The sequence below is a fragment of the Dasypus novemcinctus genome, chromosome 3 (assembly GCF_030445035.2).
Source record: "Dasypus novemcinctus isolate mDasNov1 chromosome 3, mDasNov1.1.hap2, whole genome shotgun sequence".
NCBI classification, from domain to species: Eukaryota; Metazoa; Chordata; class Mammalia; order Cingulata; family Dasypodidae; genus Dasypus; species Dasypus novemcinctus.
The window spans coordinates 149,804,834-149,825,521 of NC_080675.1; the positions used below are offsets into that span (position 1 = coordinate 149,804,834).

A 20,688-nucleotide genomic window follows, 5' to 3' on the forward strand; every position below is an offset into this window, starting at 1 on the left:
CATGCCTCTATTATCCCATTTTAATGAGAATAGTAAGACCCAACCCAAAGGAATATTGAGAATTTTTTTTTTAATTTCTCTTCCCTTCCCACACCTCCCCAGCTGTCTGCTCTCTGTGTCCATTTGCTGTGTGTTCTTCTGTGACCGCTTCTATCCTTATCAGCGGCACTGGGAATCTGTGTTTCTGTTAGTTGCGTCATCTTGCTGTGTCACCTCTCCATGTGTCTGGCGCTATTCTTGGGCAGGCTGCACTTTCTTTCGTGCTGGGCGGCTCTCCTTACGGGGCACACTCCTTGCGCGTGGGGCTTCCCTACGTGGGGGACACCCCTGCGTGGCGGCACTCCTTGCGCGCATCAGCACTGCGCATGGGCCAGCTCCACACGGACAAGGAGGTCTGGGGTTTGAACCGTGGACTTCCCATGTGGTAGGCGGGCACCTTATCCATTGGGCCAAGCCTGCTTCCCAGGAATTTTTTAAAATTCGGGAAGCGGGTGTGGCTCAATTGATAGAGCGTCCACCTATCAAAAAGGAGGCCAGGATTCAAACCCAGAGCTCCCTGGCCTGTGTGGTGAGCTGCCCCACGCGCAATGTGGCCACGCACAAGGAGCGCCATGCCACACAGAGGTGTCCCCCACGTAGGGGAGCCCCACGCGCAAGGAGTGTACCCCGCAAAGAAAGGTATCCCGTGCAGAAAGCACAGCCTGCCCAGGAGTGGTGCTGCACACACAGAGAGGTGATGCAGCAAGATAATGCAACAAAAAGATACACATTCCCGGTGCCACTGACAAGAATGCAAGCGGACACAGAAGAACACACAGCAAGTGGACACAGAGAGCAGACATCGGGGGGCAGGGAGGAAGGGGAGAGAAATAAATCTTTAAAAAGAAATTAATATGGGTCTATGAACCAAATATATTGTGTAGCATATTGTATGATTTTTAAAAATTATACATATCCAGCATTTTTAACTGAAATAATTTCTTGTTTAATTAATGAATGAATATATTAATTAATATGGGTGAAGGTCTTAAAACAATGCCTTGCCTGTAAGTAGAAGCACTATACATGTGTAATAAATACATAAATACTACAACCTCCCGCCATGCTGCACCATCTCTCACAGCTGGACTTACGGTGGATGCCATTCTCTCTTTCTTGTAAGTCACCCATCTCCAAGATCTCATCTCTGCATTTTGGCTCACTTGGCTTTGCGGGAGGAGGGGGCACTTCCTTCCCCCACGGGGAGGGAGGAGCAGCCGGGGACTCCTTACCAAAAAGCAGGTCTCTGCCTCAAAGACTCCTTCCATTTCCCTTCATCAAAAGTTTTTATCTTGAAAATTTTCAGTACTTGGAGAAGTTAAAAGAACATACATGGAGTGCCCATCTCCCTTCACCTAGGTCCACAGATAACTGATGTTTGCCGTAAGTGATTCATCTCATTCTCTCCTCTCTTCAGACATATATAGATGTACGCTTTTTCAGCAGGACTCTTTGAAAGTAAATTGCAGGCATCATGACACCTCACCCTTAAATACTATAGAATGAATTGTTTAAGAAAAAGGATGTTCTCCCGCATCATCATGATATTATGTTCAGGGCGGCGGACTTGGCCCAGTGGTTAGGGCATCCGTCTACCACGTGGGAGGTCCACGGTTCAAACCCCAGGCCTCCTTGACCCGTGTGGAGCTGGCCCATGTGCAGTGCTGATGCGCGCAAGGAGTGCCCTGCCACGCAGGGGTGTCCCACGCGCAAGGAATGCACCCCGTAAGGAGAGCCGCCCAGCGCGAAAGAAAGTGCAGCCTGCCCAGGAATGGTGCCGCCCACACGGAGAGCTGACACAACAAGATGAGGCGACGAAAAGAAACACAGATTCCCGTGCTGCTGACAACATCAGAAGTGGACAAAGATGACGCAGCAAATAGACACAGAGAACAGACAACCGGGGGGGCGGGGGGGGGAGGGAGAGGGAAATAAATAAATAAATCTTTTTTTGAAAAATGATACTATGTTCACTTCTAAGAAAATTCACATTAATTCCATAATATCATCGAATCCCCTATACGCTCAAATTTCCCCAATTGTCCCCAAAATGCCTTTTTTTAAAAAAATGACATTGACTTTTTGAAGAGTCCAGGAAGAGCCCACAGCATGGCTTTTCTTCATTTACTTTTCAATTGTTCACCATCTCCTGCACAGGAGGGAGGAGGTACAGGTGCCTCTCTTTAGAATCCTATCAGGAAGCAGATTTGGCTCAACTGATACAGCATCCGCCTACCACATGGGAGGTCCAGGCTTCAAACCTAGGGTATCCTGAGCAATTTGGAGCTGGCCAATGCACCGTGCTGATGTGCCCAAGGAGTGCCGTGCCACGCAAGAGTGTCCCTCACGTAGGGGAACCCCATGTGCAAGGAGAGCCTGCCCAGGAGTGGCACCATGCAAACGGGGAGTTGACCCAGCAAGATGGCACAACAAAAAGAGACACAGATTCCTGGTGCTGCTGACAAGAATGCAAGCGGACACAGAGGAACACACAGTAAATGGACACAGAGAACAGACAATGGGGAGGGGGGTGGGAAGAGGAGAAAGGGGAGAGAAATAAATAAAAAATAAAAATAAACCTTTAAAGCAAAAGAATCCTATCATCTATTGCTCTCAGATTAGAGACTTGGGCTGAAATTCGGAGGTGGCTGGAACAGGCGGTACCCTGTCCAGGTAGGCAGTTTGTTGGAAGGGCCCGCATAGCATCCTCCTGGAGAGCAGCAATGAGCCTCCCTGCTGTGGCGGGCACAGACTGAGTGCCTGGGCAGGGCCCGGCCTCCTGTGTATGGTGGGAAGGAAGACTGGACTGGTCAGTGCAGAGGCCTGGTCCTCCACCTCCAGCACCCTGTCTGCCCTGGACAGAAACAGGCTCCCTTGCCTTGGACCCTGAGACTAGTAAAGCTCCAAGCTGCCTTTAGCTGCAACTCCCTCCCCAGGAACCCAGCATACCTTCTGACCTACCCCCAAAGGCCGCACCTGGGCCCTGGATGGAGGTGGAGCTGAGGGATCATGGCCCAAGGCCAGAGCCTGAGCCTTCCAGCTTTGTTCAATTCTCTGATATCAGGTGACCAGGACAACTGGGACAATCAGATAGGAGACGGTATTTAAAGAGGCTCCCCTCACCCAGAGCCAGAGGCTCAGGACCAGTCCCCACAACCCTGCTGATCTCAAGCACCTGCCTCCACAGGTACCTTCCTTGGGTCCACTTCCAAGTCCCTGGGCCCCCCACCATATGTCCCTGGAACTAGTGGAAGCAGAAGAATGGGGACACCGTGGGCCTGGAGTAGGAGGCCTGAGTTCTAGACCACTGCCCAGCTCTGGACCTCAGTTTCTCCATTTTTAAATGGGAGCTTGGGATTAGGCTGTTTCTAAGGACCCTTTCCGTGGTTGGAATGGAGAGTTGGGGAGGGGTCCCCAGCTGGGATAAGGGAGCCCTAACTGCAGCCCAGGCCCAACCTCAGCCTTCAAGACTGAGGGACCTTCTTGCTACTGACAAAGGTCCCTGGGGAACGGGCGCATCATGGGCCCTTTGTGCCAACCCTGGCTCCTCTGCTCCCTCCGTATTGCTGGTCTGGGAAGATCCCTGTTCCCTGCTTTGTGGGAGGCAGCAGCAGGAGAGGAAACACGGGCAGCCAGCACCAGCAGGGCACAATGCCCGGTGGACATGCTGCCAGGGGCTGGCACGGCTGCTGCCCTCGGCTTCTCTCGGGGAGATCCCTTGCCTCCACTCTAGCAATTCTACTTGGAATTGCAGAAGGGAGGGGCAGAGCTGGGGGTTCAGGCCCTCGAGTCAGGATTCTTGAGGCTTCTCCCGGGCCTCACATTCTGAGATGCTCGAAGCGGTGCTCCTTGGGCATAGGACCCAAGGGGGACATTTCTTAGTCTTTCTGGTGTACAGCTGGGAACCAAGCACTGGACATGGGTCAATGTTTATTGAACGAGTGAGTGAATGAAAGAATGGCTCCACTGCCGCCCTCAGCCTGCCTCCTCCCTCTTTCCCCGTAGATGGTGAAGATGGCACTGTCCCAGCTTGTTCCCTTCTCCACCACGGAGCTCCTTCTGGCCTCCGCCACCTTCTGCCTGGTGCTCTGGGTGGTCAGAGCCTTGCAGCTGCGGGTCCCCAAGGGCCTGAAGAGTCCACCGGGGCCGTGGGGCTGGCCCCTGATCGGTCACGTGCTGACCCTGAGGAAGAACCCGCTCCTGGCGCTGACACGGCTGAGCCAGCGGTACGGGGACGTGCTGCAGATCCGCATCGGCTGCACGCCCGTGCTGGTGCTGAGCGGCCTGGACACCGTCCAGCAGGCCCTGGTGCGCCAGGGGGATGACTTCAAGGGCCGGCCCAACTTCTACAGCTTCAGTTTCATTCTGGACGGCCAGAGCATCGCCTTCAATCCGGACTCTGGGCCAGTGTGGGCCGCTCGCCGGCGCCTGGCCCAGAACGCCTTGAATAGCTTCTCCGTGGCCTCAGACCCGGCTTCCTCGTCCTGCTACCTGGAGGAGCACGTGGGCAAGGAGGCTGAGGCCCTCCTCAGCAGGATCCAGGAGCTGATGGCAGGGGCCGGGCACTTCGATCCCTTCAGCCAGGTGGTGCAGTCGGTGGTCAGTGTCTTCGGGGCCATGTGCTTTGGGCGGCACTTCCATCACAGTGAGGAACTGACCAGCCTCCTAGAGAACAGCCAGGAGTTTGCGGAGACTGTCTCCTCTTGGAAGCTCGTGGACTTCATCCCCTTCCTTCGCTACCTGCCCAACCCCAGCCTGCAGAAGTTCAAGGCCTTAAATGAGGAGTTCCTGCGAGTCTCGCAGAACCTAGTCCAGGAGCACCATCAGGACTTTGACAAGGTGAGCCCAGGGCCGGGTGTGGTTCCTCTCTTCCAGCTCCACGGTACCCACACAGCTGATGTGCTGCCAAGACCTAGGACTGCTCTGGAAAATCTCAGACCAGCTGTGTGAGCTGCAGCCAATCCCTCCCCCACTCTAGGCCTCAGTTTCTCCATCCCTCCAGCCTCCCTCGCTGGGCTGCTGCAAAGCCCAGATTGAGAAGGCATATGAGGGGGCCCTGGCAGAGCCCTGCAATGTGGGGAGCTTTGTCCTCCGCGAAACTGAGCTCCAACGGAGGCTAATCCCTAACTCAGGTGTCACTTCCCTTCCCTGTGTTTACACCAACCTCTTCCTTCTTTGAAATGGAATCCCTGGGGTGATTGGGAGAAGGGTCACTGCAGCAAAAAATGCCATGTTGAGCCCTACCCAGGGCGGCTACAAGCTCCTGCTGTGACCCACTGTGTGGAATCCAGAGGAGCCTCCCCAACCCGCAGGGGCAGGCCAGGGTGTGGGGCCAGGCAAAGGCCCCGCCTGTGGCCCTGGAGGTGCCGGGGGCCTCTGAGCTTGTTCCCCCTCAGAACAGCATCCAGGACATCGCGGGGGCCCTGTACAAGCACCGCGAGAAGAGCTCCAGAGCCAGGGGCGGCCTAATCCCTCAGGAGAGCATCGTCAACCTGGTCAACGGCCTCTTCGGCGCGGGTAGGAGCCAGACCCCTGCCCCTCCATCCATCAGTGCCTGCTGGTCACCCACGGCCTTGCCTGACCCCAAACTCATCCAATAACCCACCAAGCACACAGCAGATGGGACGGTACAGCTGGGATTAGGGTTCCAGCCCAACTCTGCCATCGGCCCCCAGCGGAACCTCCCCCAACTCCCTCTCTTCCACTGGGACTCACTTTCCCCATCTGAACAACAAAGGGTTCTCTGGCCTCTCAGTCTATGCCCTTGGGATTCCTGCACCTAATTATGAAACCAATGACTCGCTTTTGTGTTCAGGAGACTCAGGCTCTGCCCTCAGGAAACTCACAGGCCAAGGCCGAGAAAGACAATGCCTGGTATACGGTGGGCGCTTGGTCAGTGCTGTTTTCCTTGTTCCTGTCTTCTTCCTCGCCTCACCTCTGCTGCCTAGGGATTGACACAGTCACAACGGCCATCTCCTGGAGTCTTATGTACCTTGTGACGATGCCCGAGATACAGAGGAAGATCCAGAAGGAGCTGGGTATGCCGTGTTCCCCACCCCACCTGCCCCAGGCACCTGCTCAGGCTGCAAATGGCCATGTGCCTTTTACATGCCAAGGGCTGGGCATACAGTGGTGAGCCACAAGAGCTCCGTCCTTGCCCAGAAGACATAGGGGCATCAGTAAGGGCCCAGACAAGTAAGTGGGCACCTTCCAAAGTAGAAGGACTCAGGGTATAACAGGGAACACAGATGCCACGGAGAAGTCAGGGCAGCCCCTAAGCCCTGTGTGTCCTCTGTGCTCTGCAGACACAGTGATTGGTAGGGCACGGCGGCCCCGGCTCTCTGACAGACCCCAGCTGCCCTATCTGGAGGCCTTCATCCTGGAGACCTTCCGACACACCACCTTCGTCCCTTTCACGATCCCTCACAGGTGAGACCTGCCCATTCTGCCCTCCCACCTCTAAGCCCTCACCATGTCTACTCCTCCCAGGGCCTCGGCTCTGGCCCAGCTCAGGCCTTCACACCTCCTTTCCGGCCATGACACCAGGTTCCTCAGATCTCCAACCTATAGGCTGCCCTCACCCCATCCAAACATGATCAAACCACCCAGGCCTTCCAGGGCTCTCAGGAGAGAAGCACACATCTGACCTCAGTGTCCACTCACCTACACTCACCTTCTTTCCCTACGAGTACCCTCTGCTCCAGCCAGGTTGGCCTCACCATTCCTCACAAGCATCTCCTGGTCAGCGGAACCTTCTGCCCAGATTGTCTTCTGTCCTCTCCCCTGCCTACTAGAATCCTATCCTTGCCCAAGGTCAATCCTGACACATACTTCCCCTCCCCCAGAAGTCTTTTTGACTCATTCAGCCAACACAGCCCCCTCATTCTGTGACATCCTTCAGAACTCAGCCATTTGTCCTGTGTCTTGGAAGTTCAACAAAGGCAAGAAAGCGATTGAGCATTTACTTCTGCCCTTATGTTGGTCTAGTTATTCCAGAGTGGGAGACCTGACTTCCCAGCCAGGCTAGGGGCTGCCCCAGGACTGGCCCAGACTGCCTGCTTCTTGGCTCCAGGCATGGCCAAGAAGTTCAGTAAACACTTATTGAAGATGAAGAAAACGAGCCAAGGAAGGGGAAGGATGATTTCAGCTCTTTCCTCATTCTTTACATGTGTTCCCTCCCAGTGTAGGGTGTGGAGACTGGTGGGCAGGCTGCTGGAGTGGGTGGGATTGAGTTAGGAACAAGTTTCTCCCAAAAACACGGCCCAGCTCTCAACCCCTGAGCCTGACAGAGCCCTCTTCCCTCCTCAGCACAACAAGGGACACAGTGCTGAACGGCTTCTACATCCCCAAGGGACGTTGTGTCTTTGTAAACCAGTGGCAGGTCAACCATGATCCGTGAGTACACTTCTCCCACTAAAAACTGTAAGACTGTTCAGCAGCCAGGGAGGCTGCCTCCCCGAGGAACTGTTGACATGATGACGGCATGGTTACTCGACTGCTCCTTAGCCTGATCTACGTGATGAAATTTAGGCCTGTGCTTCTTAAGTGTTAATGTGCACAAGAACCATCTAGGAGTTTGTTATAGATTAGAGGACCCCACCCCCAAGACTCTGCTTTTGGATGATCTAAGGGGGGAGGTGGTACATCAGGTGATTTTTTTGTGAATGGCCCAGGGACCACTTTTAGGAAAACCTCACTTTAGTAGTTTACCACTCAAACTGGGACAAACTGAGAGTGAAAGGGTATACTATTAATAATTGCTCCCAAACAAGAAGAATAAACCAGGACTTGCAGTTGGTTACCCTTGCTATAGTCATGTTTTGAGTAGGAAGGGGATAAATATGTTTTCCTTCTTTAATTTTTTTTTCGGTTAAAGGATTATTCCTTTAAAATAACAAATTAACATTAAAAACACTCTTTCCAGGGTAGATTGTTTTAAAGATAGCTTTGTAAAAGGAAAAAAAAAATCAAAATACAGTTGGTTTTATGTGATTTATGTATCTTTATAAAAAAAGATAAAACCAGCAAGATGGTGGTGGACTAAGGAGCTCCTAGAGTCAGCTCCTGCTACAGGGCAGTCACAAACACCCAGAGCTCTCTGGAGCTCGCTGAAGGACCTGCTTGGGGGCTCCAGGAGGCCAGAAGGGCATCCTGCATCATCCTTGGGGGAGTGGAAGGGGAAGACTGCCCGTCTACAGGGAAGACTCCTAAGGAGAGGTTCCACGCCCCGGAGGCCAGTGCCCATCCTCCACTGGAGGCGCAAGCCGCCTTGGGAGCTATTTCGTGGCTGGAATCAAAAGCACCACTTCCTCAAAACAGGGGAGGAAGAGACGGCTGGGCACCAATTTCAGTTACTGAAGAAGAAATTCAGCGGGCTACAGTATGAGCCTTAGAAAGCTAATGTTTCAGCCTGTCCAGGTCAGAAAGAGGCTGGGAGCCACCATCTTAACTGCACCTGGCACAAGGGGAAGCAGGGTGGATTGAGGATCCCAGGGCTGGTGGGGACCGGTTTCTTTCCATCCAGATCATATTGCAGGTCTAGCCTAGGCCCCGGTGCCACCTCCAGCAGGGAGGAAGCTATGGGGACCTGTGCCAGCCTCTCCAGGAAATTACTGGCCAAGCCCTAGAGGCCAGTGACTATCCTACTCTGGCGGCAAGAGTCACCCCAGGTGTGTTGTGTGATGGGAGTTGGACGCTCCATTTCCCAGAAACGGGAGGAGATGATTGACTGCCGATTTCGGCTACTAATTAGGAGACTTGGCTGGCTAAGAGATAACCCTGGGAACAGCTGGGCTGAAAACCAGCCCAAGTCAGAGGGAGGCCAGTGGCTGCCATTCTGACTCTGCCCCCAGCCTGAGGGGAAGCCGGGCTGACGGAAACTCTCAGTGTCAGCAGGAACCAGTTTCTTTCATGCAGATCAGCCTGCAGCCCACCTAGGCTTCAGGCCTCTGGTGGGGAGGAGCCTGAGAGCCCTGCCCCAGCCTATACCGGTAACTGCAGGGAACTTTGGCTGGCATAGACTGAAAATCAGAAGTCTACCAAGGCAACTGTGGTCATCTTGGACATGCACTGCATAGATTGCTGCCCACACCTGCAGCTCCATTCCCGCCCCAGGCAGGGGAAAAAGGGATATGGAGCTTCATCAGTCTCTCTCGGCAATTACAGTCTAGGCCTGCATGTGGATTATACGACATAGCTGTGACTCTGTCCCTACCCCTGATACAGGAGAAAGTTGGAAGAAGTTTCATTGATCCCTGGTGCAATGAGGGCAGCTTGAGCCTCCACAGCTTATAGCACCAACTACATGCTTGACTCCTACCACATAACCAGCAAGGGAGAAATGATACAAAGCCCTAAACTAAAGAGAAAAACTGAACCCAGAAAAAAATACTCTAGTAAGCCAGATGTGAAGACACCAACAAAAAATTATAATCCACAACAAGAAACAGGAAGCTATGGCCCAGTTAAAGGAACAAGATAAGCCTCCAGACATAAAGGATTTGGGATGTACTCACCAAATGCAATGGATGTGTCATGGTGATGGGGGAGAGTGTTACTGTGGGGGGATTGGTGGGGTGGGGGCAGTGGGGGTGAATGGGGATTTCTTATTTTTTTACTGTAATATTTTTTTAAAAAAAGGATTGGGGACAACTAATTATAGATGTTCAAACAAATGCCCTTAATAAATTCAGTGAGAGGCCTGAAGAGAGGAAAGATATTAAGAAGACATTGGGGAAGCAGACTTGACCCAATGGGTGGGCGTCCACCTACCACACGGGAGGTCCATGGTTCAAACACCGGGCCTCCTTGACACATGTGGAGCTGGTCCATGTGCAGTGCTGATGTGCGCAAGGAGTGCCGTGCCACACAGGGGTGTCCCCCCGTAGGGGAGCCCCACTCTCAAGGAGTGCGCCCCTCAAGGAGAGGTACCCAGCGTGAAAGAAAGTGCAGCCTGCCCAAGATGGTCAGATTGGTCAAGATGCCCAAGATGGTCAGAGGACTGACACAACAAGATGACCCAACAAAAACAAACAGATTCCCAGTGCTGCTCATAAGGAAAGAAGCAGTCACAGAAGAACACACAGTGAATGAACACAGAGAGAAGACAACTGGGGAGGGGTTAGGGAAATAAATAAATAAATAATCTTTAAAAAATTAAATTTAAAAAATTGGAACTATTAAAAAAAAGATATTCGATGAACACAAAGATGAACTTGAAAGCATACATTGAAAAATAGCAGATCTTATGGCAATGAAAGGTGCAATCAATGAAATTTGAAAAACATTGGAATCATATAACACTAGATTTGAGGAGGCAGAAGAAAGGATTGGTGAGCTTGAAGAAATGGTCTCTGAAAGTGAACATAAAAAAGAACAGATGAAGAAAAGAATGGAAAAAATTGAACAAGGTCTCAGGGAACTAAACGTCAGCAAAGGGCATGCAAACCTACAAGTAATGGGTGTTTCAGAAGGAGAAGAGAAGGGAAAAGGAGAAAGGAGCAGAAGGAATATTTAAAGAAATAATGGTAGAAAATTTCCCAACCCTATGGAAGGACATAGATATCCCTGTCCAAGAAGCACAACGTATCCTATCCAAAAATATCCAGATAGACCAACTCCAAGACACATACTCATCAGAATGTCAAAAGACAAAGATAAAGAAAGAATTCTGAGAGCAGCCAGAGAAAAGCAATGAATAACATATAAGGGATAGCCAAAAAGATTAAGTGCTGATTTCTCACTACAAACCATGGAGGCAAGAAGACAGTAGTCCAATATATTTACAATACTACGAGAGAAAAACTTCCAGCCAAGAATCTTATATCCAGCAAGACTGTCTTTCAAAAGTGAGGGCGGAATTAGAATATTCACAGATAAACAGAAACTGAGAGAATTTCTAAGCAAGAGACCAGAATTGCAGGAAATACTAAAAGGTGTGCTAGAGCCTGAAAAGAAAAGACAGGAGAGAGAGGCCTGGAAGAGAGTCTAGAAATGAAGATTATATCAATGCAAGTAACTAAAAGTGTCAAAAGGCTGGTGAAAATAAAATATGACAGATAAAACTCAAATAGGAATAAAGTTAACCAATGATGTCAAGCACTTGCATTCAGAAAACTGCCTGCTCAATGTTAAAACATATAAAAAAATCCCTAAATAACTGGAAGAACATTCCATGCTCATGGATCGGAAGACTAAATATCATTAAGATGTCAATTCTGCTCAAACTGATACACAGATTTAATGTGATCTTGATAAAAAATTCCACCAGCATTAAAGAAAAAATTAAAAACACGATCATTAGATTTATTTGGGAGGGTAAGGAGTCCTGAATAGCCAGAAACATCATAAAAAGGAAAAGTGAGCCCTCAGTGGTAAAAATACCATGGTACTGGCCTAAAGACAGACACAATAGACCAATGGAACCAAATTTATGGTTTAGAAACAGACCCTCACAGGTATGCACAAGTGATTTTTGGCGAGCCTGTCAAAGTCACACAGCTCGGGCAGAACAATCCATTCAACAAATGGTGCTGAAAGAATTGGACATCCACGGCGGCGGACTTGGCCCAGTGGTTAGGGCATCCATCTGCCACATGAGAGGTCCGCGGTTTAAACCCTAACCTCCTTGACCCATGTGGAGCTGGCCCATGTGCAGTGCTGATGCACACAAGGAGAGCCGTGCCACGCAGGAGTGTCCCCTGCGTAGGGGAGCCCCACGTGCAAGGAGTGCGCCCTGATAGGAGAGCTGTCCAGCGTGAAAGAAAGTGCAGCCTGCCCAGGAATGGTGCCACACACAAGGAGAGCTGACAACAAGATGACGCAACAAAAAGAGACACAAATTCCCATGCCACTGACAACAACAGAAGCGGACAAAGAAGACAATGCAGCAAATAGACACAGAGAACAGAAAATCCGGGGTGGGGCGGGGGGAAGGGGAGAGAAATAAATAAATTGAAAAAAAAAAAAAAAGAATTGGACATCCATAGCTGAAAGAAGGAAAGAGGACCCCTATCACACACTATCCAAAAATTAACTCAAAATGGATCAAAAAACTAAAAATAAAAGCCAGAACCATAAAACTTCTAGAAGAAATTGTAGGAAAATGTCTTCAATACCTGGTGGTAGGTGGTGGATTCTTAAAGGAGATAAGGGAAGGACTGAGTGGACTACTGATGTTTAATGTATGTAGAAGTTTTAATTAGCTTTACTGTAAAATTGTGGAAATGTGTAGAGCGGATGGTAACACACAGTGAGTAACAGCTAGTTTATAAATGGGGGTGACTGAAAATGGTAGTCTAGTTATGTAAATGCCGACTGACAGAATACTAGAGAATAATCTAGGAACTGGAGAGCACAGTAAACCAAGAGGTGGGTGAGAATTGTGGGTGATGGTACAGATGAAAGAGTGTCTTTTGTTAGCTAGAACAAATGTATATCACGACTGCAGGGTGTTGGGAATGTGGAGAAGCATGGGAAAAATACAGCTGGAGTGACCTATGGACTATGATTAGTAATAATATAACATTCTTGCATCTATGCAGAAGAGGTACTGTGTTGATACTGAGGCAGTATGGAAAATGAGAGCCAAATGAACACTATGGACATGGCAATAATCAGATGATATTATTTTATCTGTAGCAAATGGCACACTACATTGTGGTGTATTGACGGAGAGGTGTTGTTTGGGAATTCTGTACATGTGCATGATTGTTTTATAAGTTTACAACTTCTGTCATAAAAGAATATATTTTAAAAAGAATGATAGGGTGGGTTGGGGGAAAAAAACACCAAATGTAAGATAAGAACTATGATTAGTAGTAAGATTTTGACAGCATTCTTTCATAGTTTGTAACAGACATCTCGTGACAATGCAAGGTGTCAAGGAGGGTTGATGTATGGGACCCTTGTATGATGTTATGCACGTTTGCTTTGTAAGTTCACAATTTGTACTATACACTTAACTGTTTATGTATGCTTATATATAAACAATATAAAGATGGTAGTAATTGGATTGATTAGGGGAAAAATACTTTGTTTAGCAGTAATATTTTGACAATGCTCTTTAATTATTAGTTAAAAAGGTTTAAAAACAATGCAAGTTATTGGTGGTAGGGTGAGATGTTATATATGTTTGTTTGATGTTATATATGTTTGTTTTGTAAGTTAACAACTATAATACATTTATTGTTTATGTATGTTTATGTGTGAATGATATATTTCAATAAATTTTTTTTAAAGTTAAAAAAAGAGAGGTCCGAAAACTAAAAAAAGATAAAATTTTTTTTAAAAACCTATCTTTTACATTAAGGAATTAAGAACCCTAGTTTCAAAGTGTAAACTATAATGTAAACCATTTTCCATGTGGTGAAGCAGTGCTCCAAAATGTATTCACCAAATGCAATGAATGTTCCATGTTTATGAAAGAGGTTGTTGATATGGGAGGAGTGGGGTGAGGAGGGTAGAGGATATATGGGGACCTCATGTTTTTTTAATGTAACATTTTTTTAAAAAAACAGGAAAAAAAGAATCCTAGTTTATCTTGTAATTCTGCAATTTACCTTTTAACAGCCTTAAAATAGGGGTAGTTAATAATTCTATTACCAAATTTCAGTAAGTAAAGGAAAAGCCTTTGAAAACTATGGAGGGATCTTTTCTAAATTATGATGAAAAGAAATTAAGCACTTATAATATTAACATATTCCTGAACCTTTTTTTTTTAAGATTAATTTATTTATTTATTTCTCTCCCCTTCCACCCAACCCCAGTTGTCTGTTCTCTGTGTGTCTATTTGCTGTATCTCCTTTGTCCACTTCTGTTGCTGTCAGTGGCACCAGGAATCTGTGTGTCTTTTTGTTGCGTCATCTTGTTGTGTCAGTTCTCCATGTGTGCGGCACCATTCCTGGGCAGGTTGCACTTTCTTTCGCGCTGGGCAGTTCTCCTTATAGGGCACACTTCTTGCATGTGGGGCTCCCCTATGTGGGGGATACCCCTGCGTGGCACGGCACTCCTTGCGCGCATCAGCACTGCACATGGGACAGCTCCACATGGGTCAAGGAGGCCCGGGGTTTGAACCGTGGACCTCCCATGTGGTAGACAGATGCCCTAACCACTGGGCCAACTCCGCTGCCCTATTCCTGAACCTTGCATTCAGTATGCTTTTTAAGCTATTTGCAGTTTTAGAATTTTACTAAAAGAGGTTTTAGCCTCCTGTATAGAAAGGAAAAAGAATATTCCTTGCGTAATCTATTATATAATTGTGTCATTTTAATTAGTTTGGGTGTTATGTCCCTAGGGTTATAGACTATCAAGAAAATAATTTAACATCATATGCATTAAATCTTTAAGTTGTAAATTCATATTTAATGAAATTAAGTTAAATAATGAAGGAAATATAGATATGCCCCACTCTTAAATGGATAAAGTAAACTTCATTAGTTGCTAACTGTAATTTTATAAGCTTGTTAAAGGTAAACTAACTTTACTTATAAGAAGTTTGTGAAAGCATCTTCGAACTGAACCATTTGAATGGCCAGTTCCAGGAAACTATTATTAATTAGCTAATATCAATTTAGGTTTTTAAACGTAAATTGATGTTAATAACAGAAAGTAACTTCATAACAGGGAAACCTGTCAGAGGCTACGTCCATCTGCATGTTAAAGTGGGGGTAAGGAAAGATAACCTTGATTCCATTAGGAAACTTCAGTTTTCATAAAATAAGTAAGAAAGTAGTTTTTCCTGTACTGCTAATGTAAAATACCTGTTAATTAATGTCATCATGATTAAGGTGTAAAGTAAAAAGTGGAGTACCAAATTAGGTAATTATATTTGATATATTACACATTGCATTGGAAGTGTTCAGAAAGTAAGTAAAAATTAAAAGATAGATTTCAATGTCATCCACCTCTCTCATACCCTCAAACCAGGCCTTCAGTATACTACATGTTGCCTCTCCATTTTGGTTTTTGTCTCAGTTGCTCACTGACCCTTAAAGCAATAAAGGTATCTACTACATGTCTGAACGTGCTACTGAAGTGGATGGAGAGTATGTTGCGGTATCAGATTCCTGAGCAGCTGGTAATGGCTGCATTTGGCCAGATGTACAAGGGACATTGCCTCCAGACTGGCTCTGTTTCATAGTGCTTCATTATGCACCAGACTGGTGAAACACTGGTATCTTACTTTCCTAGTTACTCTCTAGGGTCAATTATGCTGCAGCATGCTGGCCATGCAAAGCATATACCATGTGGAGCAACAATTACCAGAGTCTGTGAGTAGAATTTAAGCAAACACAATTGGCATTATGGCCTGCTCCCATGAGGAGATAACATATATGGTATTGCAAACCTGGAGCTTAGATGTATTAATTGCAGTTCAAAGAGGAACTTGTGCATTGACTACTATTAAGTACTGTACCTATGTGCCGGATGATTATGATATCTTTTCTATTCTAGATCATATGCAGAGGAATACTGAACATGTTAAAAGTCCTAGCAAGCTTAACACATTTACTAAGTTGTTAATAAATGTGCCTATATGAGAAAGGGAAAAGAAATTCAGTTGGAATTTTTCCCATTGACCTTGCACTTGTATTAGCCACGAAGTCTCCGTGCAGACGTCTCCCCCAGGCCTTTGTTCCCTCCATCTCCTCTCCATCTCCTCTGCCCTTCTACAGGAAGCAGTGGGAAGACCCATTTGAGTTCCGGCCAGAGCAATTCCTCACCACCAAAGACACCAGCATCAACAAGACCTTGAGTGAGAAGGTGATGCTCTTTGGCTTGGGCAAGCGCCGGTGCATCGGGGAGGTCCTGGCCAAGTGGGAGATCTTCCTCTTCCTGGCCACCTTGCTGCAGCACCTGGAGTTCAGCGTGCCACCAGGAGTGACAGTGGACCTCACCCCCACCTACGGGCTGACCACGAAGCACCCCCACTGCAAGCATGTGCAGGCCCATTTACGCTTCTCCATCAAGGGGTGAAGGTCCCACTAAGCTGAGGAAGGAGAGGGGATAGGGCTCACCCAGGGGGGCCATGGCCCTTATCTTCTTTTTTGCTTTTTTGAAAACCTTTATTGCGATATAATTCACACATCATACCTCTACTTAAAATATACAATCCTGTGGCTTTTAGTGTATTCATGCAGCTGTGCAACCATCACCGCAATCGATTTTAGAATATTTTCATCACCCAAAAAGAAACCCCATATCCATTAGCAATCCTTTCCCATTTTCCCCAGCCCACCCACTCCCGTCCCCCAGTCTTAGGCACCCACTGATCTGCTTTCTGTCTCTACGGATTTGCTTATTTGAACATTCCCAATAAATGGAATCATCCAAGATATGGCCTTTTGTGACTGGTTTCTTTCACTTAGTACAACGTCTTCAAGGTTTGTCCATGTTGTAGCATGTATCAGTAAGCCCTTACTTCATGAGTTCTGAAACTAGAACTGGACCTGTCACTCATAGTCATTAATGGCTATCTCTTTCACTGCTGTCTTCTCTCTTGCATATCCAAGTCTTTGAATACTTGAAGGAAACAAGGAAGAAGAGACCCAGCCTTATGGGCCAAACCCAGGTGGGGTGTGTGGGGATTTGCCATGTCCCTTCCTCGAAAGGCAGAACATGTGGCTTCTCACAGAGCCTGGACTTGTTCATCCACAGCTGGGGAGGATAAGCTCCCAGAAGTACTTGTGGAGCCCACGTTTCCACTCAGATGCTCCCTAGTTTCACCCCACAAGTGATGTACTTAGCAGTGCTGGGGGAAGATACAGCCCTGGGCTGACGGTCGTGAGTCCCAGGTCCAGTTATGACCCTAGGATGTCAAACCCAGCAAAACATGGCTGTGATTCTGGGTGTCTCCACCTGTGAAACGGAGGAAGAAGGTCGGGTGATTTGATCTCTAAGAGCCATAGGTTCTGAGTGCACATTAAATTGTTTTGTTCACTACAAAATATGTTTATCTCCTCTGTGTGAGCCAGGCTCCTCCCCATGGCATAGCTCCCCACTGAAAACTAGAAACAGAGGAATGCATCTTGAGGATGCTGAGATTTCGGCTCTGCAACGCCCTCCTCCAGCCCTCCTGCACGGACACCTGAACTGACCACTGCCTCCAGCATCAGGCTCTTTCCAACACAGTCACTTTATATCTGGCCCCCCAGCATATGTCTAGCTTCCCACAGTATGACTCTAGAGTGCACACCCAGGAATAGGGGATGGAGGAAAGAAAATAATGGAAGCATCCTCAGGGGGAGTCTGAGAAGGAGGTGGAAGAGAAATGACTCAGAAAGAATGGCTGCTCACACTTCTCTATCATGAACCCCAGCTTTCTAGAACAGGCTTATCCAGACACATGGTAGTAGGGTAGATTTCTGCAAAGTGAATCCTGTTTTCCTAGTGCCTTTTATTACTGTAGTAGAGATATGTTCTAAAGAAAAATAGCCACTACTAACTCAAATTGAAAATATAATGAGAAAGGGAAGAGGATGTGGCTCAGGCGATTGATCTCCTGCCTACACACGGGAAGTACTGGGTTTGGTTCTCGGTGCCTCCTGGAGAAGACAAGCCAAACAATGAGCTGGTGTGACGGGCAGATGTGGTGAGCTGGCACAAGATGATGCAACAAGGAGACACAAAAAGGAGGCACAGCGAGAAACACAACAAAGCAGGGAGCTGGGGTGGCTCAGGCGATTGAGCACCTCTTTCTCATATAAGGGGTCCTGGATTTGGTTCCTGGTGCCTCCTAAAGAGAAGACGAGCAGACACAGAGAGCGTCTATCCACTCTCTGTCCACAGCAAATGGACAGAGAGTAGATGGCGAGCGTGGACAATGGTCGGGATGTAGGAAATAAACTAATATAATAAATCTTAAAGAAATTTTTTAATGAGAAGGTGGTTCAAATGTTGTCCAATCCCTAGGTATTGGAGTCCTAGGAGTGAGTTTACAGGGCTTTCATGGAGCCAGCATCCCTTTCCAATCAGCCCTCTTGATATCACCATATGCATAGCTGCTGGACATCAGTTTGTCCCACTTCTCCTTCTGAGTAGTAACCCCAAAGACTAATACTAATAGAGCCAGACTGAAATGCCCAGACTTGACCACCCAGAGCTGCTATCTGGTGTAGGCCATCTTTTTTTTTTTAAGATTTATTTTTTTAATTTATTTCTCTCCCCTTTCTCCCTCCCCCATTATCTGGTCTCTGTGTCGAATCACTGTGCATTTTTCAGTGTCCACTTGTATTCTCAACAGCACCAGGAATCTGTGTCTCTTTTTGTTGCATCATCTTGCTGCGTCAGCTCTCCATGTATGCACTGCCACTCCTGGGCAGGCTGTGCTTTTTTCTTATGGGGCGGCTCTCCTTGCAGGGCACGATCCGTGTGGATGGAGCTCCCCTATGTGAGGGACACCCCTGCTTGTGGGCGGAAGTGCTGCGCATGGGCCAGCTCAGCACACGGATCAGGAGGCCCTGGGTTTGAACCTTAGACCTCCCATATGGTAGGCAGACGCCCTATCGGTTGAGCCACATCCGCTTCCCTGGTATAGGCCATCTTGCAGAAGAGTTTCTTCAACTCGTTTTGGTTTCTTTATTACTAATTAGGGCTCAGCTTTATGTGTTTTATTTTATTTTATTTTTTTAAAGATTCATTTATTTATTTAATTTCCCCCCCTCCCCTGGTTGTCTGTTCTTGGTGTCTATTTGCTGCGTCTTGTTTCTTTGTCCGTGTCTGTTGTCGTCAGCGGCACGGGAAGTGTGGGCGGTGCCATTCCTGGGCAGGCTGCTCTTTCTTTTCACGCTGGGCGGCTCTCCTTATGGGTGCACTCCTTGCGCATGGGGCTCCCCCACGCGAGGGACACCCTTGCGTGGTGGCACGGCACTCCTTGCGCGCATCAGCGCTGCGCATGGCCAGCTCCACACGGGTCAAGGAGGTCCGGGGTTTGAACCGCGGACCTCCCATGTGGTAGACGGACGCCCTAACCACTGGGCCAAAGTCCGTTTCCCAGCTTTATGTGTTTTATACATTCTGATTCTTTGAGATTAGATGAAAAGGAGCAAGACTGCCATTTCCCAAGTGTTCATCCAGTAGCAGAATTACCCCCAACATTCTGGAAATAATTCTGGACACCCAGAGCTTTGGAGAAAATAATAAATTTAAGAAGTCAGTGGGAAGTGGATTTGGCTCGACTGACAGAGCGTGGAACGGGGCTGCGTTGCCAGCTCAATGCGGCTGAGGAGAGGCTTGGAGTGAAAGGCTGGACAAGACAGGGCAGGGGTCGCAGGGCCTCGGGTGGGGTGGGGGAGGCGCCGCAGGGCACGGATCCCTCCCCAGCCTCCCGTGCGTGTGTCCCTCGGGTGCGGTGCCCGGCAGTAGGTGAGAAGGGCCTGGAGGCCCGCGCAGCCGCCCAGGCACCCAGCTCCCCGGCCCAGCGCGGGTCCCAGCATTGTCACGCGACAGGGGTGGGGGTGGGGGTGGAGGGGCCACTCTCTCCCGGGGCTTGAGGGCGGAGTGGAGGGAGAGGAGTCGCGGGGCCTGGCGAGCGCGCGATTGGACGAGGACTGGGGTGGAGCGGGGGACCCAGGTTTACGGGAGGAACGGGCCCCTCCGCGAGCCAAGCCGGCACCTGCGTGTTTCCTCGTTTTGGGTCGGCGCCTGTGGCAGGACACAGAGCCCCAGCGCCAGCCGACACACCGCCTGGCTGGCGGCCTGTTGTCCTCCACCCTCCCTGTGTCAGGCCCTGGGAGTAAAAGCCGAATTTGCGGGTCTAGCTCAGCCGTCCCGCACGAGCACGAGGGTGCCCAGCCGGCTGTGCTCGCATCCCAGCCAGTGGCACTGCCATCCATCCGCTGGCTGGGCCAGAACAGAGCCTCGCTGGCCCCCTCACTTCCCACGCCCCTGCCAACTATTTGCCAGGAGCCTACCATGTGCCAGACAGTGATAGATATGGAAGGGGACAGAACTGACCAGGGCTTATGCTGAAGGAGCTTACTTGGGTGGGGGGAGGGTAGGGGTAAGACAGCAACAGGCAGAGTGTGTCAGAAAGTGAAAAGTGCGGTAGGGAAGGAGAAGGAATAACTGGGGGTGGGTTATAGTGGGAGATAGGGTGGCTGGGAAGGCTTCTGCTCCCAGGCCAGGGCTCTCTGCATGTGATTTACTGTCCCAGAGGATGAAACGTGGGCAGACTCAGTCCCTGGGGCAGGGCCCATCTCCCCATAGCCCCGGACAAGAGTCGAGTATCCTGGGGCTGTGTGAGGTGCTCCACGTCCCTTCCCCCAAGCCCTGCCCAGCTAACAGCACCCAGTGCAGGGAAGGGGGCCCTCACCCAGTGCTGGGCAGAAGGAGGGAGCCAGGCAGGAGGGGAGAGGACCTTGACCTGGAGCTGAACACCCAATCCTGGGTCAAAGTTTGCATGCCTTTGCGTGAGAAGCTCTTTGGCTAGGATTCCCCAGCCATCGATACCAGGGGCAGGGGGCCAGTGGGGAGGGCCAGGGCTCCGGGCTGGAAGGTGGAGAGGCTGAGGGGCTTGGTCTAGCAGAGTCCCCCAGCCCAGAGCTTTCCCCCAGCACTGCTGAGGGCTCTGGGGCAGGGGTTGGGGAAGCCAGCCCCACAACCAGCTGCCACCTCACAGGGTGGAGGCAGGAACCTGCTAAGTCTGGAGAT

At 49.1% G+C, this 20,688-nt stretch overlaps 1 protein-coding gene across 1 annotated transcript; it reads left to right on the forward strand.

Moving 5' to 3' along the window:
- The first annotated feature begins 3,158 nt into the window (after positions 1-3,158).
- On the forward strand, positions 3,159-16,368 carry LOC101446694 (cytochrome P450 1A2-like). The gene is made up of 7 exons (XM_058294505.2): positions 3,159-3,226; positions 4,045-4,878; positions 5,436-5,556; positions 5,988-6,077; positions 6,345-6,468; positions 7,348-7,434; positions 15,714-16,368. Exons 2-7 carry the CDS (start codon positions 4,045-4,047, stop codon positions 16,012-16,014), a joined length of 1,557 nt encoding a protein of 518 aa, XP_058150488.1. The 5' UTR covers positions 3,159-3,226; the 3' UTR covers positions 16,015-16,368.
- Positions 16,369-20,688: the final 4,320 nt, after the last annotated feature.